General features: G+C 44.5%; 1 protein-coding gene across 2 annotated transcripts in view; it reads left to right on the forward strand.

Annotated features, from left to right (window-relative positions):
* SLC9A9 (solute carrier family 9 member A9) overlaps positions 1 to 26,255 on the forward strand; it is a 719,922-nt gene extending 693,667 nt beyond the window's left edge. For both annotated transcript variants that reach the window (XM_067033615.1, XM_067033614.1), the window contains 2 exons: positions 23,198 to 23,303; positions 24,572 to 26,255. In XM_067033615.1, coding sequence (XP_066889716.1) covers positions 23,198 to 23,303; positions 24,572 to 24,799 — 334 coding nt within the window. In that variant the 3' untranslated portion in view covers positions 24,800 to 26,255. The remainder of the gene's footprint in view (positions 1 to 23,197; positions 23,304 to 24,571) is intronic.
* The last annotated feature ends 1,110 nt before the right edge of the window (positions 26,256 to 27,365 follow it).

The following is a 27,365-nucleotide window of genomic DNA, read 5'->3' on the forward strand; positions in this document are numbered from 1 at the left end:
ATTTGATCGTCCCATCATGTTTGCCTTTAGGTTCGTGGTTCAGGGTTTATTCATATTATTCATCTTGGTCACGGTCTGAGAAGTTAAAGTGACTGCATGGCTCTTTCTAGGCAAAGAACAAGAAACATTACTTCACGGAACATGGCTGTCCATAGGGCTCTGCTTGATAGTGATACTGTAAGCCGGGTTCGCCTCTGCAGCAGTGATGAAATTATCCCACCCAAAACTGTCCAGTTCAGGGGCTGGAACCATCCTGTTGTCTGAAACCCTGAGCCATCAGCAGATATATCCATCACCCGCAAAAGCCTCTTGTTGTAATCCAGAGGGCCAACTTTTGCAGGCAAAGCAAGAAAATTTCAAGTTTCATCTCATAAGTGTTACAGTGACCCAAGGCCAAGGTAAACCTTTTAAAGAAAGCCTAAAAAGAATTCTTGGCATTGAAAATGCAAACAAGTAGAACCTGAACAGTGTATTTATATATTACTTAGCAGTCCCAAGAAACCTATGAGCACTTGGATTTTTTTTTTTTTTTTTTTTTTTTTTTTTGCGGTACGCAGGCCTCTCACTGTCGTGGCCTCTCCCGTTGCGGAGCACAGGCTCTGGACGCGCAGGCCCAGCAGCCATGGCTCACGGGCCCAGCCGCTCCGCGGCACGTGGGATCCTCCCGGACCGGGGCACGAACCCGTGTCCCCTGCATCAGCAGGCGGACTCTCAACCACTGCGCCACCAGGGAAGCCCTAGCACTTGGATTTTATGAAGTGTGATGTGTTCTGTGGTTTTTGTTATAACAGGAGTCTAGGCTTAGCTCTTTTTCCATGCTCTCTCTGTGTATAGCTGGAATTACAATCATCATAATCAAGCATTTAAGCAAACAAAAATAATCATTTGAAAGCTATTTTCCATAAGCTCTTTAGTTCTCAATTCACTACAATTCTGTTCAGAAGAAAATGTTCCATTTTTTTCCTATTGTAGTACTTACTGTCAGCAGTAAATGCAAAGACCAGTTCTCCACATATAAAATTAATTCCATTTCAGCTTTTCTGAATAAAAACAAATCAATCAAAAGCCTAAATTTGTTTTTCTTCCAGGAAGACATTTTGGGGGGACAGGCCAGAATCTACTGGAGAATAGCATCCTAGTGATACTTAAGTGTAAGCACTTGCCATAATTTTGAGCCCTTCTGGAAGAACCAAATAGTTTATCTCTGGGACATTTTTAAATCCCTAAAATCCCCTTTGGCATCCCCTTCATGCAAATTATCCTCTTACCCCAGGCCATTCCTAATTAAAGTGCAAAGGTCTATAGACACAACGATTCTATAAACTAACTCACTATTAATTCCATCACCACTGAAGAACAAGGTGCTGAGCAGAAAATGGGAAAATGATTGTCCTGGCCTGCATAAATAGCAGCAACGGGAATTATTCCAAACCCAGGGGGAATAGCTAGCTACACAGTCAGCTCCTTCATTGTGTCGGCAAAGAGAGTGAATTTGCAGGGATAAGTCAAAACAATGGGCGATTTGCTCCTGGTTCCTATTTCCACTTCAGTCACCTGTGAATCACAGAAATGAGACGGGAAATCACAAGAGAAACTAGCAATGGTAAGCACGGGAAGAGAAGCTCCCAGAGGATAAAGAAGAGAGAAAAGAATTTTTCCCTCTTGTCCATTGCACCCTTTGATGTCTGCCCCTTAACAGGCTATTTTTTTTTTTATCTTGGCGTGTTTCTAATAGCTTTTTTTTTTAACATCTTTATTTGAGTATAACTGTTTCACAATGGTGTGTTAGTTTCTCCTTTACAACAAAGTGAATCAGTTATACATATACATATGTCCCCATATCCCCTCCCTCTTGCGTCTCCCTCCCACCCTCCCTATCCCACCCCTCTAGGTGGTCACAAAGCACCGAGCTGATCTCCCTGTGCTATGCGGCTGCTTCCCACTAGCTATCTGTTTTACGTTTGGCAGTGTATATATGTCCATGCCACTCTCTCACTTCATCACCGCTTACCCTCCCCCCTCCCCCCTCCCCATATAACAGGCTATTTTTTCAGTCATCCAATTATTCATAGCTTGCTGGACTAGCACTCTTCTAAATTGGCAACGCAAGACTTCTGCCCAGGGTGTATGTAAGCTGGCCAAGCCTCAGGTCAAACAGAGACTAGGAAACGGCATCTGCTTTGCTGCCTTGTCCAGGCCACGCCAGCGGCCCCTCTAGAGCTACCTGGCCGGGCACTCTTGGGCCTCCCGTTTGCCAGTGGTTATCTCCCATTCCCCACCAGCCCAGCTACTAAGACAGAGAAGGGGTTGAGAGATGGAGAATTTTGCCGGCACCTAACTTGTGAGGTCCAGAAATAGGGGAGCCTCATTTTGCTTTAAGACTTCTCCTGTCGTGGGCTATGATGGCTCAAAGGTGACCTGCGTTGGCACCTGCATTTCACAGTCTAGCCGACACTATGAAGTTTTATTCTAAAGAGTTTGGAGTTAATCTGAGTTATTTACTTCCTGGGGGAAACCCCAGAAGGTGCCACCGTGATGGTTATCTGAAGTCACTGAAATCTCGTGTAATTGTTTCCACCTCCATTTATATCCAGACAGAGCTGCATCCCTAAACTGGGAAGAATCAGTGGGAGAAAAAGAATGTCGGTCCACAGCACAAAACAATGCAGCCTTAGGCTGAACAAGAACACCCTGTGAGGCCCTGGCCGAGAGGAAGGTTGGGAGCCGGAGGGAATGTCACCAGGCTATAAACCTCGGTAATTGGCTCGAGACGGGGCACCACCTATACCGAGAATGCCCTGGCCTCCTTTCAAAATGTCAGATTTACTCCAAGGGCTCTGAATGGCATCAGGAACCCAGTGGCCCTGCAGGAGCCAACACAAAGAGCCATAGAGTGCTTGGCTTGGCCTCCTCCAAATCCTCAAGAAGGTCGCAGAGCCGCTATGTCTGGCAACACTGTGTGCACAGGCCCAGGGCCTGGCCGAAGCTCTCAGGCAGAGCCTGGGAAGGTTTATCGAGACCCCACTGCTTCCTACCCCTACCACCTCCAGAGCACACACTCACCTTCCTTTGCGAACACTCTTAAAATCAGCCACAAAAAAACGAAGCTCAGGGCTTCCCTGGTGGTGCAGTGGTTGAGAGTCCGCCTGCCGATGCAGGGGACGCGGGTTCGTGCCCCGGTCCGGGAAGATCCCACGTGCCGCGGAGCGGCTGGGCCCGTGAGCCATGGCCGCTGAGCCTGCGCGTCCGGAGCCTGTGCTCCGCAACGGGAGAGGCCACAGCGGTGAGAGGCCCGCGTACTGCAAAAAAAAAAAGAAGCTCAGTTAGGAGAAAATAACAACTACTGTTCAATCAGCAGATGGCACGTGGAAGATGAAAATTCCCCAACTTCCAAAGTCACCAACTCTTGAATGTCCTTGGCCTCCCTTTTGTTGGTTGAAAGAGAAGAGAATCTTTCAGTTCTGAGTACATTCCTAAACTCTGTATCCAGCCCCTGCCGGGTTCTGTGTTATTAAGTCACATCTCATACTCCCTCAACTGTGTACTCAATTACTAAAAGGCTCAAAACACTACATACAGCTCATGAATAGAACCTCAAAACTATACGTAGTAGAAAGAAAGGGAGGAGGGCGAGACAGCCCAGTTCCTCTTCCAGGGTGTCTCTGCTTTCCTCTCCTTCTCTTCTTTTTCCTCAGGGAACCAGGGATACGTGGGACAAACTAGTAAAACTCCAACCATTGCAAATGGAAGTCTGCCCCGTGGCAAATCTTTTCACACCAATCATTCTGTTCCTAACCTAAGCCCATTATCATGCCACAAAATTCCTGGGCCACAGTCACCTACCGGGTTGATGGCCTCAGGTATGAATGGTGCTGAAGCAGGCTCAGAGAATGCAGAAAATGAAGGTCTTTTCTAAGAGGCGCCTCTGCTGACCTTTTCTGAAGCCAGGGATGTGACAGTCGTGCTCCGAGTTCCAGAGTCAAAGCGAGGGGAAGTGAGGCTGGCAGTGCAGCAGCTCAAGTGTGCATTCTGGCTTCACCGTCTCCTAGCTGAATGGCTTCAACTCCCTGGGCCTCAGTTTCCTCACCCATAAAATGGGGATAATGATAAAGCTACTTTCCTAGGATTAAAGGAGATTATTCATGTAAAACACTTAACACAGAGTTTCCAATATACTTAGTGTTAATAAATGCTGGACACCATTAATATCGCAGTTCTGAGCCAGAGGGTCAGAGAGGCGTGAGCTTGCTGCTTTTGTTTCTAACCCAGGTCAGAAACTCGACAGTGTTGCATAGAATGTGAAACTGGAGGTCAGGAATAGCAGGAACTCATCCGTACAGTAGAAAGGCCCATTGATATCAGCACGTCTTTACCTTCCTTACCGGTAACTATTTGTAGTCAATCAACAGGGATCTCAAGGGTGTTTGGAAACTCACTTAGAGACAAAGGACGCAGGCAATCTGTATCACTCATTTTGTCAGCAGAAAGTTTCATTGGATTGGCAGATTACCCATAAATGGTGGCTTCATTGTGGGGTGGGGGAACCCCTGAGAGGGTAGCCAAAGAGCAAGGACCCTCCCATCCTTGCAGAGTGGTTCCCACGGACTTCAACTTTTTGTCTCGCCACCAAGGTCCTATTAGATCAGGTGAAAATCTCCTAAGATTCCTTACCAAATTCCAGTTCCTAAGATTCACGTGGAGCTGGAAATGTCCTTGAAGTAATCATATCTCTGAGAAACTGCCAATATTTCTCACCCATACCCCTACTGAGTAGGATAGGGTTGTAAATAAGGGAAATTTCTCCATCCTGCTAAAATATTTAGAGAGGAATTCTGACTGAAAGTCACAACCAGTTCAGCCTTCCCAATTCCCGAGGGTGATTTCAAATTGGTTTTCAAAAGAGAGACCAAGAGCCAAATCCCACAGAAGTTTCTGGAGCTGGCATTAAATGAATCTTTCACAGAACTCCTAGCAGCGGTTGGATATTAACAAGGAGAAAAGAACAATTATTGTTTGGTGCTCCAAGTGCCATTTTATGTCACTTTAAAGAATGAATAGACTTCCAGCTCCACTCAGCTGTCTCCTCACAATTACAAAGCAAAGGTAAATAATTGTGGCAAATGGAAGGTTGGATTTAGGAGAGTGAAATTGTACAACGACTCGGTGCTTTTTCTTCCTTTTCTGTGGCAAGCGGGACAGCTCCTGCCACTGGTTTGGCTTATATCCAGATCTGTGACTTACCTACCAAAACATTTTTAATTATCTTTACAAGGAGAGAATAATCATATCATGTGGCATGGTTTAATTGGTCCTCCAGTGGTTTTATTTAGCCAAAGGATCATATTTGTCCATGCCAATAAAATATTTGAACAGTTCTAATAGAAAGTGCGTCTTTCCATTTTCTCAACGCACGGGTTTCAGAGGACGCCACCTGAGCTCTGCTCCTGAGAAGATGTGTTGATACGGTGGATATGTAGGACTTCTCTCCTTCTGCACCCGTAATTCACTGAAAGGCGGGGGGGCAGGTTTTATACTCTCTCTGAAAGGGGTCTAGAGCCCTGGTAGGGGAGACTTTGATCTAGGGCCCAAAGGCATCTTATCCAAACATGCATTCATTTAATCTTGCAACTCAAGAGTGACAGACCCTTCCAAAGTGGTTTGGGAGGACCAAGGGGACAGGGCTGGGGCATGCAGGAGGCACTCACAGCTATGCCCAAGGAGCCAGTTATCTGTGATACCTGGTCTCGGGAGAGAAGCTTTGCCTCTCAGAGAGGCAGGAGGGACTAGGTAAAGCATTCCTAATGCAGGCAGCCTCCTCTAGGGCTCTCCAGGGAGCGAGGTTCTGTGTACAGAAAAGCATAACAGCAAACAAGAGCTGCCCTAGGGAGATCCAGATGGGCTGAAATCCATGGCTGGGGTTTTTCCCACCTTTCGTCCTGTGGCCACTTCAGCCCTACTCATCCTTCACACACATCCCTCATCCCAAAGGCCCCTGTCCAGTGTCATTTCCCATGATTTTATTTCTTGCCAATTAAATCCCAAATGAGGTTCGGGTTTCAGATAATACCCTTTCCCAAACAATTTGCAAGTTAACAGAAAACCCGAAATCCTTTTCAAGTCTCAATTCAACTCAACAAACATCAATTGAGAGGACTCATTCTAGCTACTGGACATTAAGCACTGCAGACACGAAAAGGAATGAGACAGTGTTCCTCCCTCAAGGAGCTCACAGTCTTACAGGGGAGGAGATACATAGTCAAATAGTTCCTATATATCAACATAAATATACTCAGAAAGTTGAGTGAAAGCCTGTGGGAGCCCCAGTAAAAAAATTCCCTAGTTAGGATACAGGGATGGTGACAAAGAAGAATTGAGCAGTATATCCATTAGGATTATGTTTTGCTGCATATAACAAAAATCCAAATAACAACAGCTTAATCAAAATAGATGTTTCATCTCATGTAAAAGATGTCCAGCATTAAACAGTCTACAGCTGGTAACAGAGTTCTATGATGTCATCAGTATTCCTATGGTCCTCCTATCTTTCTCCTCTACCATTCTTAGTATACAGCTTCTATCCTCAAGCTTACCTCATGGCCCCAAAATGGCTGCTGGAGCTTCAGACAGCACATACAAGTCCCAGGCAAGAAAGGGAAAAGGACAAAATTGAAGCTCTCTTTGCAGAGCTTCTCTAAAAATTCTACCCAACAAACTTCTTCAACTTCATTGGCTGCCTAATCTGCTGAGGAAATAGAACTGCTTGCTATCATAAGGAAGAAAGGGAGGCTGGATATTGGATAGGCAAAAAGCAATCTATCCCACAGGCTTTAAAGAATAAATGGGCCTCCCCCAAAGATAGTGTGGAAGGGCATTCCTTGTAAAAGAAACAGAGCATGCAAAGATAAAAGTCCATATAGTATTTGGTAAATATGGGAGCAGTGAGTAGCCTACAAAGGCCTTCTATGTCTTAGTAAATCAACCTTGGTTTATTTTTTTTTTAATTTATTATTTTTATTTTTTTTAATTTTTATTTTTTGGCTGTGTTGGGCTTTCTCTAGTTGTGGAGAGCGGGGGCTACTCTTTTGTTGTGGTGCGCAGGCTTCTCATTGCAATGGCTTCTCTTGTTGTGGAACACGGGTTCTAGGCACGCAGGCTTGAGTAGTTGCAGCATGCAGGCTCAGTAGTTGTGGCGCACAGGCTTAGTTGCTCCACGGCACGTGGGATCTTCCTGGACCAGGGCTCGAACCCGTATCCCCTGCATTGGCAGGTGGATTCCTAACCACTGCGCCACCAGGGAAGTTCCTCAACCTTATTTTTTTAAGTCAGTGGATTTTCTAACTTTAGGGTATGTGTTATGGTTATTGTTGTTCCTAGGCAGCCTTTTATTTGGATGGAATTTTATGAGGAATCCCAAGGTAAAAAAGCTAAAAGAGAGCAGCTCTGGCTCAATGTAGGATTGCGGGAGGAGATTTGAACTTTAATCATCATAAGGTAGAGAGTGGTAAGTCCTAGAAGAGGAGTAAATAAAAGATCAATGGGATTTCAGAGACAGTGACAGTTGAGCTGTGTCTGAAAGGACGTAGGATTTCCAAGTGCCAAAGTGAAAAGAAAAGCTGTTCAAATGGAGGGCACAGCATATGCAAAGGCCCAGAGAGACAGTGATACATATAGAGGAATCAGTGCCCAACTACATTTATCAGAAACTAAGGATTGTGGAAAAGTATGGGGAATAGGGTTGGAAAAGTAAGTGGAATCAGCAGAGGATAATGAAGTTCAAGCCTCTAGTCAAGGACGCAGCCATGATGGAGGCCTCTGATCTCACCACTTGACAGTACAGTAGTAGCAGTCATGCGATTGTACTCCAACTTTTTTTTTTTTTTTTCGCTGTACGCGGGCCTCTCACTGCTGTGGCCTCTCCGGTTGCGGAGCACAGGCTCCGGACACGCAGGCCCAGCGGCCATGGCTCACGGGCCCAGCCGCTCTGCGGCACGTGGGATCTTCCCGGACCAGGGCACGAACCCGCGTCCCCTGCATCGGCAGGCGGACTCTCAACCACTGCGCCACCAGGGAAGCCCCCAACTTCTTTTAATGATAAGCAGGATACGCGGATTATTTGGGTTCTCAGTGCACATAGGACTATTGATAAAATGCAGTATGGATCCATGTACATCCAAAAGGCAAAAAAATGTCCCACAGAAAGGGTAAATGCACTACTCAGTCACCTTTGGAACTAGTCCCTGGTTCCTCCCCACCAAAACCCTTGTAACCTAACTCTCTAGGTCCCAAGTCACACAACCAAGTAGTCCTGAAGTCAACCAGTCCCCAGTACTTGGAACCCTGAGAAGAGACAGCACTGGTATGTACTCGCCCTCCTCTGTGGCGTTCTCTCTCTATCTAAACTTTGGGGCTATCGATGTGGTAGACGCTTTGAAAAAAAGATTTGCAAATTGTAGGAGGCTACCCATAGTGGGTCATGGAGTCGTTTCAGTAACCCAGGACCAGCCTTAAGAAAAAGAAAGAAATACCCGAGAACACCGTACTAGAATAGGATAAACTATCCTGTGGTAATAAACACTTCCCAAATCTCAGTGGCCCATCAGACACTTTTCTTTCTCTCTTACCTGAGGCCTCCTGGGATCACTGTATCAAGGAAAGAGTGAGCTGGAGGTTTGCTGGCTTCCTGTGTTTCAGCGTAGAAGTGACACTAGTCACCGTGACCGCAGCACATTGGCCAGAATTAGTGATATAGCCGCACCTACTTCAAAGAAGCCGAGGCACCTTCTTCAAAGATACTGATGTACCTGAAAGACGAGGAGACCTGGATATTAGTGCATCCTAGCAATGCTCAGGAGAAACATAGCAGACACACTGAATGGGATGGGATAGGATAGGGTAGGGTAGGATAGGATGGAGAATAGGACAAAGAATAAAAATAGGAATAGGAATAGACCCAGTACATCACAACAGTATTTTTAGTTTTATGACTCGGCAGATGTTAGGACACGTACTGAGAAGCAATTATAAAATGTATTTCCAGGTAGGGGTTAGAGGTGAAAAAAAGTTTGAAAGTGACTGCGTCTGAGAGAAAAATGTGCCTGGAGAGCAGGATGAGATTATTTATGACATGTGACCCTGTAACAACCAAGGGCTCTCCTCCTATGTCCTCTCAGTCAAAGGAAAAAGAGTTTCTAATGTCTCCTGAATGGGGCTCCATTCCATAGCTCCAGATAACCCAGTGTCACATACCCTGATTCCCATATGCGTAACTAACTCAGTGGGTTAGAGCAGTCAGCGTTGCTGGTGTGTGTGTGTCTGTGTGTGTCTGTGTGTGTGAGAGAGAGAGAGAGAGACAGAGAGACAGAGATTTGTCTTTCTCAATAGTAAGGAGTTCACTAAATGGCCAGGAAGAGACGGTGTCTTCAGAGTATGAGGAAGTTGGATCGGCCTCAAGGACAACCAGAGCCCAGAGAAACAAATGCAATGATGAGAAAGGGCTGCTCTAGGGTGACCTTAAAAACCCCCATGCCCAACATGAAAACACCTCCCTTCTGAGTGAGCTCCTCACTCCCGTGGAGACAGGTCGTTCCTGTGTCAGGAGCCTCGGAATGTAAGTGCTCCACTGAAACCCTGCTGACGTGAAACAGTGAGCAGACCCTCCCACCATCACGTGGGGCACAGCTCCAAGAGCAGAAGGGAATCTTCTGAGAGAAACTTTGCAGTACCTTCCTCTGGGCTCCAGCAGCCAGCAGAAGAAATATTAGGAAATCCTTGGGGCACATGGAGGGGTTTTCATGAGTAGATTGATTTGGGGATATTTGGAATATATTTCTAACACATACAACTCCTCGAAGGACACCGTGAAAATAATAATAATAATAATGTTAACTAATGTTTGCTGAGTGCTTATTATGTGCCCAGAACTGTGCTTTAAAAAGTTATCTACTTTTATCTCACTTAACGCCCCCCCATGAAGTCACTATTGTAAGCTATTTCCATTCTATGGATGATGAAAATGAGGCTCAAAGGGCTTAGGGAATTTGCTTACTCACAGCTAATAAGAGCTGTGATTCAAACTCAGCCTGTCTGCCTTTTTAACTACTCCCCCCAAAATAAATAGATAAATACACAGAAGACTTGGGATTATTCAGAAGTAGCAGGAAATCACTGGCTGAAATATTTTCCCCCAAAAAAAGACATACTGAAGTCCTAAGCCTCACAATGTAAACTTATTTGGAAATAGGTTCGTTGCAGATGTAATTATTTAAATTAAGATGAAGTTATAATGGAATAGGGTGGGTCCCTAATCCAATATCACTGGTTTGCTCATAAGAAGACAGTCCTGTGAAAACTCAGGGAGAACAGCATGGGAAGATGAAGGTAGCCATGCAGTGATGCACCTACAAGCCAAGACCACTAAGGAGTTCCGGCCGTGACCAGGAGCTGGGAGAGAGGCATGGGACAGCTTGGCCCTGAGAGCCCTCAGAAGGAACTAACCCAGCCAGTACCTTGACCTCGGACTCCCAGTCTCCAGAGCTGTGAGATAATGCATTTCCGTTATTTTAAGCCACCCAGTTTGTGGTGCTTTGTTAACGCAGCCCTGGGAAACAAAGACACGAGGTAATTGCAATCTCTAAATACTTGCCTAACCAGATCTAACATAGCATTATGGGTCTCCTCGGTAATGAGAAAATGGAGGCACAAGGAGTTGGAGACTTTTGCTCAAATTGAGAAGCAGTCACGGAGCCGGAACCTCAGCCGTCTGTGTTTGGTGTCTGCCATCTGCCTCCCCCATGAAAGCATTGAAGGTAATTTCCTCTTTAGTTTTGTGCTCTGAGAATCCTGACCCATGGAGTCCACGTTGAAGTTGTCGGTGCAAAAGTGACTGTTCCTGGCTCCCCGGAGGTAGAAGATGAGTACAGTTATGCATCCCCAGGGGGTCCCTGCCCATGCCCACCTGGGGAAGCATGTCCCCCAGGTACGCACTCTGTTCCGGATGTCGAGGGGAAGGGCCCAGCCCCATGGATGAGCCAGAGAGGGCTTGGGCAGGGCTGGCCACCTCTGTCTTAAATGTGAATCCTGGGGTAGCCAGCTGGGGCTCCAATACTCACAAGACCAGATGCAATCAGTGTTGGGGGGAAGAAATCAAACAAAAATTTCCCTGCAAACAAGAGTGAAGACTTGGAGCGTTGGAGCAGAGTTACTTCTCAGAGCCCAGTTCTGCAAAACACCGCAAGGGAGGTGACCCATAAATGCCTCTTGTCAAAATCACCATGAGCTAACAGAGGAGGTCTGGGTCTTTGGCAACACTTCCCCTAACAGCCAGAAGGCCACGAAAAGCCAAGACCCACTCTTGTGGGTCTCAGCAGCACTCTTCTCCAGAACTGTTTTCTCTCGAAACAATGAGCCAAACGTAACCTCCCATATGGTGCAAATGGATTTAACTGCGTCTGATAGGCAGCAAAGATTCCTGGAAATCTGTGATCCCATCCTGTGCCCAAAGGGAAAACTTTTAAGGCCACAGTAGTAGGAGGAGAAGCAATGGTGGTAAGAGTGAAAGTAATACTATTGTCATCATTGTTTTATCATTGCACTGTGCAGCTCATAGATATTGTACCTCCACATCCAGAGTTCTTCAAGAGACAGGATGCCGTTCTGCTCTGCATCATTTAGACCAGTGGTTTTCAGGGAGTTCTCAATATGCAGATTGCTAGGCCCTCACCTAAGGGGGTCAGGGCCAAGGGCCTGGAAATCTGCATTTTAAGAAGCAACAATGATTCTGACGCAGATGAGCAGGTGACCACACTTGGAAAAAACCCAGGTTTAGACTTTCTTTTGTATTTAGATCCAAGGCTGTGGATCAGATGAACTCTCAGGTTTCCTCCAGCCTCATGATTCCAATATTTCCCCCTGTTTATCTCCTGTCCACTTGCCCTACTTACACTGGCTGCTTTGGTATCTTACAACTGTCTTCTTTCCTTTAACCTTTCAACAAACTCCACTGCCCTTTCTCTGTCCCTGGATTGTCTATCTGGAACCGAGAAGCGCAACAGAATTAACATTTGAGAGTTAGATCCTATGGATATCACTGATAAAACCAACTCCCGGTACCAATAAGATAGCAAGTACATCATTTTATCGGCCTTTAGCCTGCCCTTGTCCTAAATACTTAATCACCAGAGTTTCCTAGCTCAGGACCTCTAGGGGAACATGGATGCATTTCAAGGCCTCTGGGAACTCTCTGAAATGTCACATGAAATTTTACGCAAATGATGAGCATACAGGCATTCTTTCAGAGATGCCAGCCCAAGGCCAGGGAAGGTTAGGAATCATGGCTCCAGGTACCATCAGCTCACCTGGCTGTGACATAGGAAGTCCATTTTGATAAATCTAAGTCACATTGGTTGAATTATGGACAGCCCCCAGTTAGCTTAGGCAATTCAGACAGAGCACAGTTTACAAATCTAACTAGACCACATCCCCATTCATTAGTAATGTGCTAGATACTAATCACCAAAGACAGAAGATCAAATAAAATACAGTCCTGGAGGATTCTGGGAAGACAGCAGTGGCATCCACAGCGGTCTCTCAATCTCTCCAAACCCCTACATAAAAATAGACAGAACAATTTTTTAAAGTAAAAAAAATTTTCAGTTTAAAAAAAAATAGGCAGAACAATTAGGTAACAAAACCAAAATCCATGGACATGTTTACAGCAAAACTAGGGGCAAGTTTTCTCACGAACTCCAAATTAAAAGTGAGGGGAAACAAACCACCAATAGTACAAGTGTCCATTCAGGAGGAAAAAGGAAGCAAGAGTGTAGCATCTGAGGGACCTGAAATCAGGAGAACTGAATGGCCAATAGTATTTCCTGGAAAGTGTAGTTGGACCAAGTTGATAAACATCCCTAAACCTGGTGTTGGGGCAGGGAGTGGGGGATGTAGTTTTCTCTAAGAGGAGTAAGTGGAAGGTTCCAGGAAGAAGGACTGAATGGGCTGGAGCTGTCGAGACCCCTGAGAGCTCTCAAAATTGTACACAAGTGATGAGCACATGGGCATTTTTTCAGAAGTCTCCCTTCCAGATCAGGGCCCTACACTCAGGTGAAATGGCCTTGGAGTGGAGTTAAAATTGAGCTGCATAGAGACAATAGTGATAAAGGAAAGACAAGGTCCAGATCAGCTGGGGGGTGGGGGGAAGTGCGGTAGGCACAGGAAACAGGGCAGGAAATCTCAGAATGCAAGCCACCATGTTTACCACTATATATAAACAACAGAAGAGGGAACCCTGTGAAGTCAGAACAGCTTTCCTGAACCCTACCTCATTCTATAACTTTAGGAGAACTAATTTTACACAAGGACGAACAACAGAAAAGAATAGAAGTCAAATCCCATAGCGCCTTATTATAAGGAACAAAAAACAAAAAAGAGGGTGAGGAGCAGAATAACATCTCTACAAATAATGAAAGCATGCCAGAAAGATGTGCCCGTAAGTAGATCAAAACTATAACATACTATATTAAAGCAAGTTAAAAGACATTAAGAAAATGATGTGAGCTATGAAAGAATGAAATAAACCAGAAGTAGAAAAAAACTCTGGAAACAATTTAAAATTTTTTAAAAATTATTTCAGAAATGAATAGTAAATTAGAAAGACTACAAAAGCAAATAAACACAATGGATAATACCTTAAGAGAAAATGCAAGTGAAAAGAAAGAGAAGTTTTTAAGTCAAAAATGAATGAAGAAAAAGATTTAAAAGATTCAAGAGAACGTGACAAATATTGAAGATAGGCACAAGAGATTGAACAACTAGAAAACAGGAATCCCTGAAAAAAGAGCAAAGCAAGGAAACAGAACAAGTCCTAACTCAAGAGAACTTTCCTGAAATGCAGCACACTTAACACATTGGGAACTACACATTGAAAGAGCACACCATGCACCTGAGACTATCAACTAGGAACAGCAAACATCAGAAAAAAATTAGTGAAATTAATGAAATTTTTTTAAAAGTCCTTTGGACATCCAGAGAAAAAAAAAACATGATCTATAAGGGAAAGAAAATTAAATTTTCATTAGACTTTTCAGGAGCAACTCCTTACGTTAAAAGAAAATTGAAACATATTTAAGTAATCAAATAAAGTATAAGCCAATAATTTTATTTCCAGAAAAACAGAGTTTCAATATATAAAGGGCACTAACTCTTATCAATATTCGAGAACACAGAGAATGTTTCCATGAGTCCTTCCTAAGGAATCTACTAAAGAACAAGCTTCAAAGAATCAAAATGACTAGAAAGACATTGACATAAACTGAACATTAAATATACAGTTACCTGTAGTGCTAAGATTACATGAGGGCTGAAAGAGAGTATAGAATGTAATGGTTATATATTCTGACAATGTAAATATAGTACAACTATGAATAGTTCTACTATAGATTTTCTTTTTTTAATGAGAAGTTAGAATGGAGGAAGGATAAGCAACAATTTTTAATATATGATGTAATTATTACGGTGGTAGTATATTATGATTATGAGACTAAGTATAATACTATGGATAAAACAAATGAGTCATTGTGGAATATTCTAATTCTATCATCCCCTATGTCCTTGAGAATCAGAAGTTTTTGAACTTGAATTGGAAGTATCCACAGGAACTCATGAGATATATAATCAGTGGTGTGGTGAAGCCGGTTTACAAGAGCTGGTAAGAACAGATTGTACACATTTGTCCCAACTCCACATTTAATGACTCCATGTTGGTATATTGGAATCAGCCATAATGGGAGTATTTACACCATGAAAATTTGGAAATGCTACAAATCTGCCCTTTTTTTAAGAGAGTCAGTTGTTAAACATTTGCCAGCACCCCATTTAATATTGCAACCTTTGGTGCTCAGGTTGTGCTGTTAAAATACCCTTTCTCACTGAAAAAAAAAACCCAGAGAAGTTTGGAGAAATAGCTTCTTTGAGGTCTGAAACAGAAATGTATAAGGTGAACCTACAACTTGCCATGCAGATGACAAGGAAGCTATCAAAGATACTGGCATCATGTCAATAGGACTCAGAAGCCAATCTGAAGATTCCCATTGACCAAAGAGCTTCAGTTTGAACTTCAACAGTGATAAAAATTGCAATCGGCGCTTCCCTGGTGGCGCAGTGGTTGGGAATCCGCCTGCCAATGCAGGGGACACGGGTTTGTGCCCCAGTCCGGGAGGATCCCACATGCCGCAGATAGGCTGGGCCCGTGAGCCATGGCTGCTGAGCCTGCGCGTCCGGAGCCTGTGCTCCGCAACGGGAGAGGCCACGACAGTGAGAGGCCCGCGTACCGCAAAAAAAAAAAAAAAAAAAAAATGCAATCAAATTCATTTAAATGCATTACTTTATGATGATATTTAAACAAGGAATCAGTCATTTTCAGAGGGTCATAACCAATCAGTATCTGGAAAACTAGTAAATAGAGGGAATAAATCAAACACTTATCTTGCCTTTCATGTATTGACTATTCCACTGAATATCCCAATAGGACAAATGAAAAGTGTCTCTTTATAAAAGTATTCTACCTAATAAAATAATAAAAAGATAAAATTAGAATTTCACTGTTTGTACACCCCAGTGAGCAAATAGATATAGTTGCTACACATCAGTGGCTGCTAACATCACACAAAGAGAGACAACCAGATATGATGTGCCTTCTTTAGTCTTGCAGAAGGGGTAGAATAAAACCTGAATCTGATCCAGTCTCTGGATCCAGCTGGCAATTTGCAGGAGATACGAAGGGCAGAGGAACGTGCTAGGCTGCAAATGAGTTTGCAATCAGCAATTCAGACCATGGGAAACTCTACAGGTCCAATGGCCCAGGTTCTTCAGCAAATTATAAAGAAAAGGGTGGAAGAGGAATCTATAGATTAAAAGACATAACACATTTTTTTAAAATAGGCAAGACCAAACCGTAGTGTGCCAGAATGCACATTTAAGTGAGGAAACTGTAATAAAAACTCAAGGAAGTGATTTGTATAAAAATCAGGATAGTAGTTACTCTTGGAGAGAGGAAGAAGTTTTGATTAGGATGAGACACCTGAAAAGGGCTTCAGGGGTAGGCGACATAGTTCTGTTTCCTGGAATCTGGAAGGTTTCCATGCCTTATAATGATCCATTAAGATACACAACTAGTGGGCTTCCCTGGTGGCGCAGTGGTTGGGAGTCCGCCTGCCAATGCAGGGGATACGGGTTCGTGCCCCGGTCCGGGAAGATCCCACGTGCCGCAGAGCGGCTGGGCCCATGAGCCGTGGCCGCTGAGCCTGCGCGTCCAGAGCCTGTGCTCTGCAACGGGAGAGGCCACAACAGTGAGAGGCCCGCATACCACAAAAAAAAAAAAAAGATACACAACTAGATTTGTGATGTTTGATGTACCACTTTTTCATTTTACAATTAAAAGATTTTATTTTATAAGCTCCCTCAAGGGGTTTAGAGTCTAAAGAGGACAATGGAGATGTAAACAATCAGCTTTAAGACAATGTGATAAATGCTGTCAGGCAGGTATGTATTATACATGTTGCTCCAGATCCGCCATAGAACTTAAGCAGTTCAGCGTGGCAGATCTGAGATGGCTATTGGGAGGAAGGGACACACCAGCCTGGCCTTGAAGGGAGAGCCATTCTCCAAACAGACGTGAGTAGCAGAGCTCAGAGACCAGGCTGAAGGGGCTTGCAAGTCACTCCTTGCTATCTTATTCCAGGCAGTTCTGCTTATCCCTCAGGGTGTTTATTCGGGCTTCCTTTCTACCCTAGCACTTGTCTAGGGCAATTTCCTTTAAAATGGTAAAGGTTAGGATTGTCAACCAAAGGAACACATGTTCACCCTTGTATGTGAATAGCGGGTTTCTGCCTTTTCCTCATTTTTATTTTTATTTTTTATTTTTTTTTAATTGGAGTATAATTGCTTTACCATGTTGATTAGTTTCTGCTGTAGGACGAAGTGAATCAGCCATATGTGTGTGTGTGTATATATATATATATATATATATATATATATATATATATATATATATATATATATATCCCCTCCCTCTTGAGCCTCCCTGCCAACCCCTGTCCCACCCCTCTAGGTCATCACAGAGCACCAAGCTGAGCTCCCTGTGCTATACAGCAGCTTCCCACTAGCTAGCTATTTTACACATGGTAATGTATATATGTCAGCGCTACTCTCTTTGTCCCACCCTCCCCTTCCCCCCTGTGTCCACAAGTCTGTTCTCTACACCTGAGTCTCTTTTCTGGCCTGCAAATATGTTCGTTCATCAGTACCATTTTTCTAGATTCCATATATATGCATTAATATATTTGTTTTTCTCTTTCTGACTTACTTCACTCTGTATGACAGACTCTAGATTCTTCCACATCACTACAAATGACGCAATTTCGTTCTTTTTATGGCTGAGTAATATTCCATTGTATATTCTTGATAGCTTGTTCTTGAAATAGAGTGGCTCCTGCGAAGACAGGACCACACCCCTACGTTCTCTGCGTGTGCCAGTGCAGAATGGGAAGTCCTCCCTCAAGCTAGAGAGAACAGAGTGATGAAACAGCTTAAAGAAGAGAGCTTTTGGTTGGACTCTTAAAGCCTTCCTCCAACCTGAACCCCAAATACACCTCAGCAAAATTTTTCATCACATACTAAAGCAAGATGGCAAGACAGTGTGTCCAATTACAGAATCCAACATATCCTAAGGAAGAGGGAGAACACACTCAATTCAGTTTGTTAGCCCACATTTCCTGTGAAATAAAGCATAAAGGGTGTGATTTGTATATTGGAATCAAAAAATGACGGGGTGTGTACAATTTGGGGGTATCCTCTACTTGTTCTGTTCATGGATGCTGAGTAAATACCAGTGTGGGGGCTCGGCAAGTCCATAGCAAATGGGACCTGGTTTCCTGCAGTAACATATGGGCTTGGAGGGCAAGGTCGGCTCCCACTCTGGGATGCACTTACCCTTCCCCACCTACCTGCCATTGATCCCTGACCATCTCTGGTAGCAAGTCAGCCCTGGAAGTTAAATGTACTCTGGAAAGGGAGGTGAAGATAGTTTAGAATAGAATCAAAAAGCCATCTGATTACACATTTCTTGATCTGTAAAATGGGATTACAATACCCACCTACAGTTGTAAAGAGAAAATAAGGTATAGAGAAATGTCTTATAAATAAAAAGATGTAGGGTGTATTCCTAAAAAGATAAATGTGCTTTCCTTCTCTACACACCTCTGAATTAACAAGAATTTTTTCCTGATAACAAGACCGTTTATCAAGCTTATACATACAAACACATGCAGATGCTCCCAATAGGCACAAAGTCTTCCTACACAAGCCAAGATGCGACGCTTCATTATTCCACTCTCAGGTGTAACATCATCAAGACTGTGTCTTGTTGAGCCAAGTTGCTGACCCATCCCCCAGGGACAAGTTGAAACAATTGGCATTAGTCAGGTCTGGACAAAATGGGCTTATCTTATACCTATCCTCGCCCTAAAAATGATGGCTTTATGGACATAAGAGGCCATGTTCTTTTTCTTCCTATTTAAGATCTAAATCTCATGTGGAGGGCAATACTCTGGAGAGAGACCACTGTGTTCCATACTTGCCTGATCGTCAGTCGCCTGGGCCGTTGAAAATTCAGAGACCCAGGCCACTTCCCAGACCTGCCAAATCAAAATCTCCAGGGCAAGACTTGGACATCTGAGTTTTTAACAAATGCCAAGATGGTCTTCACGATGAGGCATGTTTAGAGAAAGCCAAGACAGAACATAGCTCTTCAGGGTTCTGAAATCAAAGACTTGTCAAGAAGTCCAGAAACAGGGGCATATGTTAGTCTTCTCAGGCTGCCATAACAAAATACCATAAAATGCTGGCTTAAACAACAGAAACTTATTTTATCACAGTCCTGGGGACTGGAAGTCTGAGCTCAGGGTGCCAGCACGGTCAGGTTCTGGTGAGAACTCTCTTCCAGGCTTGCAAACAGGCACCACCTCACTGTGTGTTCACACGACCCCTTTGTGGACATGTGGAGAGAGAGAGAGAGAGAGAGAGCAAACTCTCTGGATTCTCTTCTTTAAGGACACTAATCCCCTCAGGAAGGCCCCACCCTCATGATCTCATCTAACCCTAATTACCTCCCAAAGGTGCCATCTCCAGATACCATCACAGTGGGGGTCAGGGCTTCAACATGTGAATTCTGGGAGAACACAAACATTCAGTCCATAGTACAGGGCAATGGGGCTTACTCCCTTCAAAGGGGCAGATGTTTTCTGTGGAGCTGGATCTTTGCTTGGGGCTTCTGCATCTGACCAATCTATGTAGGACCGTGTTATGAGAGGCATAGGCAGGAGCAAGCTGTGCACCCATTGGTTTTGGCAACTTACAAGGGACAAGACATGAGGACTTAGAATAATCAAAACAGAAACTAACAAAAGAGAGAAATCAATGTCACCACTATTTTGAATGTTGATTCAGTTAAGCACTAAATTTAGCTCTGGACCTGCTGATAGCAGATGCATTTTCTCCTTTGGCCTGAGTTAATTGTCCTTCCTATTTCACACATGTTAAATTCCGGGTAGAGTTCCAGCTTTTACTTACATCTCCTGAACCACACTGCTCTTCCCAAACTTATGCCCTTTAAAGATGAGAAAAGTCATTGTTTTTATTTTTCCCCCAGAGCTTAGCATTTCATCTCGACGCATTTCGAGCTTATTAGAAAAGCAAAACTAGCTGTACCAGAAATACCCAATGGGGAATCTCTCTCTCTCTGAACATATACTAGAGCCTGATAAGAAAAATAACACATTTTGCAAAATCGGCAGTTGGGGTTTCCTGTAGATCAAAAGAGTTTTCTTACTTTTTAATAATTCAGGTAATCCTGGAGATCCAGCCACTTTCCAGATACTGCTCAGCAATGAAGAACTCAGAAAGTCACTGAGTCCCCAATTCCAAATAAGTTATCCAAGTAGATGAGACTTGTTACTCAGTGTCTCTATACCAGCAGGAAGGTGCCCAAAGTGGTGGAAATGTCTGGGGTCTCGGGCCCAGCTCTGCCAATAACTAACTGGCTGTGTTCCACTGAGCAATTCTTTTACTCTCTTTGAGCCTGTTTTCATCATTAATTCAACAACTATTTCTTGAACACCTAAAATGTGCCAAGCATTGTATCCAGCTGAAGGGGACAGCCCTGCCCTCAAGGAGACCACCGTCTAGAGACAAGGGACCTTTCCATGCTATAATGTAATTGTTAATTTCCTTGTGTGGGTACTTCAGTAGTTTAGCGTATAATATAAAAACATGTGAGTACATGAAGGAAAAAATGAACGACTGAATGAGTGAAGCACAAAGTTGTTTTCTAACCACTTTATTTTATGCCATTACCACATGGTCCCCTTTCTCTAATAACCTAGGCCCAAGAGATCCATCTCTGACTTGACCTTTCTTAGGCTTTTATCCTCAGGAAATCCTCATTTGTTGGCTGTAATCTGCTCCCTTCATTCTTCCCTTGACACAGTTACCCAGAATCCACCTCCATCACTCATAATACCCCTGAATATTTTCCTAAACTATAACTTCAACGAACATCCACTGAGCACATTATATATGGCAAGCACTGGGCAAACCAAGACACTGGAGAACGTAGACTCTGGTCCACATCTGCCGTGCCTGTGGATGGTGTTTACACGTCCCGTTCACTGTTGCCACGCGGTGTATGCGTCCTTCCTTTGACTTGCCGCTCCTGAGACGCCAGCACAGCCAGAATGGCATCGTGACTTTCCGAGAAGAGTCTTACGTCAGCAAATTCTCCCACCTCTTACCTACTACCTGATGCCAGCCCCCCCACAACAATGTTTAACCCAAATAGCTATTTTTGGTGTAGGAGCAGCTCAAATCTTCCAACCACTAACTAGCCTGTGACTCCCAGAGCCGCTGCAAATGCCACTTTCTCATCTCTACCCTCATATCGTTGCCCCTCTGTCATTTGAACAATAATTGACACACCCCTCTCTCCAGAAAGTATTGCTTAGAAAATAATGTTTTTAAATAAAATAGCATTTGAATGGCATGTGAAACTGTAACACCTCTTTTCCATGTTATTTCAGCTAATATCCATGGCAATGCTTGAGGCTCACAGGGGTCAGTCACTAGACCACAGGTCATAGAGTCGATGAAGAGGCAGAGCTGGCAGTTGTGCCCACGTCTTCTGAGTCGAAAATCCCAGAGCTTGTCCAGAGGGGCCAGATGGTAGCCCATTTGGTCCAGGCCTCACAGTCACAAAAAGCTACAAAGTAGGCCATTAAGTGTTAGCTCCAATAACAAGACACATAAAGTTGAAGAGATACCTCATCAGGATCAAAAGAAGAAAATGTGCCTTGTGCAAGTTTAAATTTGTGTTTTCCTTCTGTAACATGATTTTGGCATTTTGATTTTTCATTGTATTGAGAACCTCAAACAATGGAAGTTGGCCCAGGCCTCTCTTAAACAACAGACCTCATTTTTATTTACACAACTTGCTAAAAATGTTTTTTACTTGCTGTCACTTTTCCATCTGGAAACAAAATTGGCTGGATTTTCTTTGATTTATACTCCAGTTGTATAATATATATATCTCGTCCACCTCACCTCCCTAAAAAAAAAAATGTTCCCTGACCTGTGCACACCATAGAACCTAGTTAAGACCACATGCCCTCTGCCTGAGAGGGTCCGCAGTTCACCAGCACGGGTGCTGTCTGCAAGCTTTTCTCTCTAGAGAACCAGCCGGTCACATGCACGATTCTGCTCTGGTAAATTACCTTTCACTAGGGAATGACAGTGGTGGATTCAAATAGCAAAGGGAGCCTCCGGATTATTTAAAATCATTATATCTCTAGGCTTCAATTCTTTCATCCATAAAACAAAGGTAATAACACTCTGTAATAAAAATTAATGGCAAATCATCAAGGGCTTTCCAGAGTTGTAGACAGACTTACAAGATGTTGCGGAGAATGCCAGGCTCTGAACTTTAATATCTTCCCGGTCCTTAGCTGAGCACAACAGCTGCTCATCTGAAAAGAGTCGTCAAGTTTTCTATTCGCAGTTGCAATCACAGACCCTCTTAAGCACCTTTTCAGTCGCTCCCCTCACATCATAACTAGGCTGTGTTCATGAGCCTCGCCTGCTTTGTCCCCACTGTGGTGGTGAGTGATGAGAAGCCAGAGGCAACCAGATTCCTGGCCCGTGTGGGCTGCATCTTTCCCTCCGTTCCACACGCTCAGAGCATCCCGGCGTGACAGAATGCTGTCACCATCCAGCGGTGGGTGGGCTCCAGGAGAGCCATCGCCTAGATTGCCTCTTGTCTTGAGTGCCTGGGGGCGACTGTACATCCTCACAAGCCGATGGTAACTGCTTTCCATTTTGTTTTCCCTTTCCCTATTTCTTAGAGCATTTCACAAACTTGATGAGCTGAGCTTTTCTCCAGAAGAGGAAATAATACAAAGCTTAAGAGCTGTTTCTGATAGAATGGTGAAATAATTTCACTACTTTTCTTGGAGGAAAAAAGATAATAATAATAAGGCAACCTCAGGCAGCCTCTAGGGATTTCATTATTGATAGATTGGAGGGAAACATAATGGCTTTAGAAGAACAGGTTTTACTTTTAACTTGTTAGAGCATTTTGGGATGAAGAGAGGAGAAAGATAGGTGCTAGACAGTAGAATAAACCTGGCTCCAGCTTATTTACATTCTTTGCTTTCGGAGAAACGTTGATGTATGAAGTATAAAGTGACTGTGTTGAATAGTGAAAATAAAGTATTTTGGGAAACAATCTCTGTTCACTACCCAGTCCTAGAATGAGTGAACGTTTTATGAAATGCCTCTTGCTTCTTTGTGACAATTACCTCTGGTTTAAATGTGTGTGCCGTTTTAGGAAAACACAGTCTTGTATGCTGCTATTAAAGCCATTCAGGTCGAGGCGCGCCATTTCTCCATGATTAAAGACCACGAGGAGGGCTGGGAACGTGTGTGGAGCAAAGAATATAACTAGCCATTTTTGCGGGCCAAATTACCTCCTAAATGAGGGAGTAGGCGATTGAAATGTAAAAATAACTGTCTCTTTTGCGGCATGCAAATGTTTGTGCTGTGTAAGAAACTAAATCCTGGCTTCCTCTTGGCAAGTATTCCCTAACAGGCCTCGCAGATATCTGAAACCAATTTTAACCCACTCTGGTCCCCCGCTGACCACAACGTTACCTGAATGGTGCGGCCCAATTTCCAGACTGCTCACCAGTCCTCAGGCCTATGGGGTGAGTAAATATCCTGAGAGGGACAGGCATGGTGAATATTGATGAGCCCGGGAACCTCGGAGCTATTTCTTCCCAGCTTGAGGAGGAAGCATTTTTAAAATTCACGGCACCAAGAATCATCTCTCTTCTCTTTTCAGTTGTTGCTGATGTGGGCTCATTCTTCTTTTTAAAAATGCAATTTTTGTATTGTGACCAATATTTTTCACCATAAAATGAATTTAGAAAATAGAAAAGAAGGAATGTGCCCTCACAAAGTGCTGTGTTTTGAGATTCAGAATATTAGGCCTGTGCTTTATAGCTCAAGGGGGTGGAATCAAAAATGCTGAGAAGCAATTAGAATCCTCATCCGTAAATCAGAGTGTCAGGGATGGGCGAGAAGCAGAATCTTGGAGTTTGTGGCACCCTGGGAGGTTGTCCAGCTGGCTGACCCCTTGTCTAAACAGAGAAAAAGGCATCTCGGATCTCAGACGTGCTCAGGACACCACAGCCTGAGCCAGTGGTTCTCAAAGTGTGTCCGCAGACCGGCAGCCCCAGCATCACTGGGAAACTTGTTAGAACTGCACATTCTCAGGCCCTGCATCAGAACTCGGGTCTCAGGGGCCCAGCATCTGTGCTTCAACAAGTGATTCCAAGACAGGCCAAAGCTGGAAACCACTGAGCTGAGGTCACCTAGCCAGGGTTCATTCTACAGGTAATTTCGTGTGGTCTTCCAAAAACCAATGGAAAAAGAGTTGAGATTTTAATTCCCTTCTTTAAGGGAAGCTCTGTCTGAGGAAAGGTTTACTGGCCGGATCTAGTTCATTTCCACCATTATCTGCTCTGGTGGCTTCCAACCCTTCTTAGTCCTGTGATACTCATCCCTAGAAACATGCTGTGAGGATATACTTTTCAAAGAAAATATAACAGACAGAGAGTTTTAAGAATTTTGTGATAGGCAGGAGTGTTACAAAACCTACATTGAGAATCATTCCGTACTCTGAGGTCACAGGATTCTGCAAACTCCTAACTCCTCTCACCCAGATTAGGTATCCATTCAAAAAATCCACTGCGTTTTATTTTAACTTCCTTATCCACAGAGGCGCTCAATTAGCACATGTTCTCTTACCCACAGAGAGGGAAAATGTGACATCTGCCATACCAGCAACTTCAGCCAAGACAAGACAGGGCAGTGAGAAAAGGAAAACAAACATCCTAGCTGCTAACACTGTAGGACTGCTATTGTTTTCTGCTTTTATCAGGAAGTGACCTCTCTTTCTTTCCCAAACCAGGGACAGCTCAAAGAGGATGATGTAGAATGTATTGTAAACCAGGATGAACTGGCCATGAATTACCAGGAGCAAGCGGCCTCACCGTGCAGCCCTCCTGCGAGGCCGGGTCTGGACCAGAAAGCTTCACCCCAGACTCCAAGCAAGGAAAACATTTATGAGGGGGACCTCGGCCTAGGAGGCTATGAACTCAAGCTTGAGCAAACTCCGGGTCAATCCCAGCTGAATTAATGGGCGTGAACAGTGCCGAGGTAATCACAAGGTAATGCAGGGATCACTGAGGATCAAGCCAAGCCGACGGGTCTGCGTGGAGGAGGGGCTGGAAAGTGTATGAAGAGCATAAATTGGAGAGATTCAAAACCTTATCACGTGTATCCTCTGGTGCCTGCAGAAATGAGAATTTATCATCCCTCTATATCACACAACTGCATTTAAGTTTTTGACAGCGCCATTTTTATTAATGAATTGGGTGGGGTGGGAAGGGTGCAGAGGGGAGGGCGGGAGGGGTCTAGCTGCTGGGAGGACCAAACAGATGTGCTGCGTCTGCAAGGTGTTTCTTTTCTGTGTGCAGCTCTCTGGGCCCTTCATTCAGGTTTGGGATTCTATTCCCTTCATTAAGGAGAGTTTAAAAATCAGCAAGAGTTTCTGAGCTTAAATGTGTGGCTCCTAAGCTGGACGGAATGCCCAGTTCTTCAGGAACTGAGACGTTTTATATGGTTAGAACCTAGGCTCCCACTCGCTCCTAACGATCCACGGATGTTTGCCCACATAAGTGCTTGCTCGATACCGCCGTTGACGGCCTCACGGAAACCACGGCGCCTGGGGACCCGCTGTCCTCCTCCGCATCCTCTTCAAGTTGCTCCTCCCGTTGCTTGAAGCTGTTGGTGACAGCTTGGTTGCACTCTGCACTGACTGCAGCGCCTCTTTTCACCTTGGTAGGAACCCCTCCAGGGACAGCGGGGCCCTCTTCTCCATACTGTGTTTCAGCCTTCCTGTCCTTGCTTGCGCCTGAGTCACTGCCCGGCTCCGTGGCAGGTCCCTCTGCTGAGTGATGAGATTCCTGAGCACGAGTGCCTCTCTACACAGCAGCATGCGGGACAGGAACCCTGACCTGTCCTCCAATCCCAGCCCTCACAGCTCAACGGCAGCACAGGGACAGGGGCGAGAGGGTCAGGGCTGAGGATGTGCAGAGACCACACGGGGGAGACAAGGACGCAGCATCAGGAACATTTTGACAAGGCACGGCTCGGGGCCCATGGCGGGGAGGCCAACGCAATAGCTTTTAATTTAGCTGCGCAACTTTTAAGCCATTAAGATACCTCAAACACGGCTCCTCTTGAAATACAAATGTTAATATCAGACTCCGAAAAAGCAGACCCCAGTCACAGGTGCCCACGCTCTGATGAGTCTGTGCCTGAGGTAGGTAGGAATGGCATCTTCCCGGGGCCCAAAGCTTGGAAGTAACATAGGCTTTGCTGACCAGTTATTTGGCTTTAGACATGAACCATGGTGGTGCCGGGCACGCCACCATGCAGATTCTCTTCCTTTCCAAACAGTAGAATCCAGGGGCACAAACTGTTTTCTACTCAGCTAAGTATAACATGGTCATTCCGGGTAAATATGGCAAATGGCAAAGCAGGAAGTTTTCTAATTTGACTTAATCCTAATAAAATTTTGTTAAAAAGCACGATTGTTTTATTTGTGTATTTAAAGCCATCTTCTACTGTCTACGCCAATTGGCGGTGCTAAGCCCTTGCTCTCGAAGTGCCAGGTGAAGGGGGACTGAAAGGTGATGTGAGGGAGACACAGGGGTCCTCTGGGCCAGGAAGAGCCATGGGGGCTACTGGCCTGGTCAGTGACGCGTGGAGAGAGCACAGCGGGCTGGGAGGACGTGAGGAGGGAAGGCGGAGTCGGGCAGAGGGGAGCACCTCCTCCTCTCATGCTGCAGAGGACCAGGAACTTCCAAAACAGGGAAGGAGGTGCTAGAGGAGAAAGGACGGAAGGAAAGGCAGAAGAGAGGATTCATCTTATTTCTGCCTTTATCAGGTGAAAGGGAAGGGTGAGAACTCGGTGTTTTGTTTCTTTTCCTCTGCGTGGAGAAAGACACATCAGGGAAAAAGAAGATCCCCCCAAAACAGACAGACGTTAGTGAGGGAAGGAGTGGAGAGAAGGGAGAGAAATATGACACACTGGATGGAAATGAGGTGGGATGGGGAGGGGAAGATACACTGTCTACACCCAGTACCAACCATATGGCTAAGAGGGCAGACCAAAAATAGCCTCCTGGCCCACAGGCAAAGCCCTCTTCCTGCCTAGAAAAAAATCTCTTTCCATCGGAACATCATGAACCATTACCCACAAGGAGAATGAGGGCTGTTTAATCTGGACTGGACCACTTATTCCAGCTAACTCCAGGTAGGTATGATACTGTGAGTTTGAGGAAATGTGTGTCCCGCCCAATTGGACAGGGTTCCAGCTTCAAGATGTGATAACCAGCCTCTTTCCCTCTGAATCAGACCAAGACCAGAACAGAGGCTAGCTAGCGTCCCAGTTAGCAATTCATAAAACCAAATTCCCTTTCTGCTCCTGTTGTGAAGGATAATAATTTATGATCTTAAGAAATGCTCTGTGCTTTGATTAGCAGCATCAGGATGGTGGAATTCAAACCTATTATTTACTGCCAGTTTTGAATAATGAAGGCAAAGGAGCTTTATTCAAACCATTAATGCTTGCATTCATTATTAGAGCTTTAAATAGGACCCTAATTAATTCACTTAAGGTTCTTCCTTGAACTTCT

The sequence above is a fragment of the Kogia breviceps genome, chromosome 5, assembly GCF_026419965.1.
Source record: "Kogia breviceps isolate mKogBre1 chromosome 5, mKogBre1 haplotype 1, whole genome shotgun sequence".
Lineage (NCBI taxonomy): Eukaryota > Metazoa > Chordata > Mammalia > Artiodactyla > Physeteridae > Kogia > Kogia breviceps.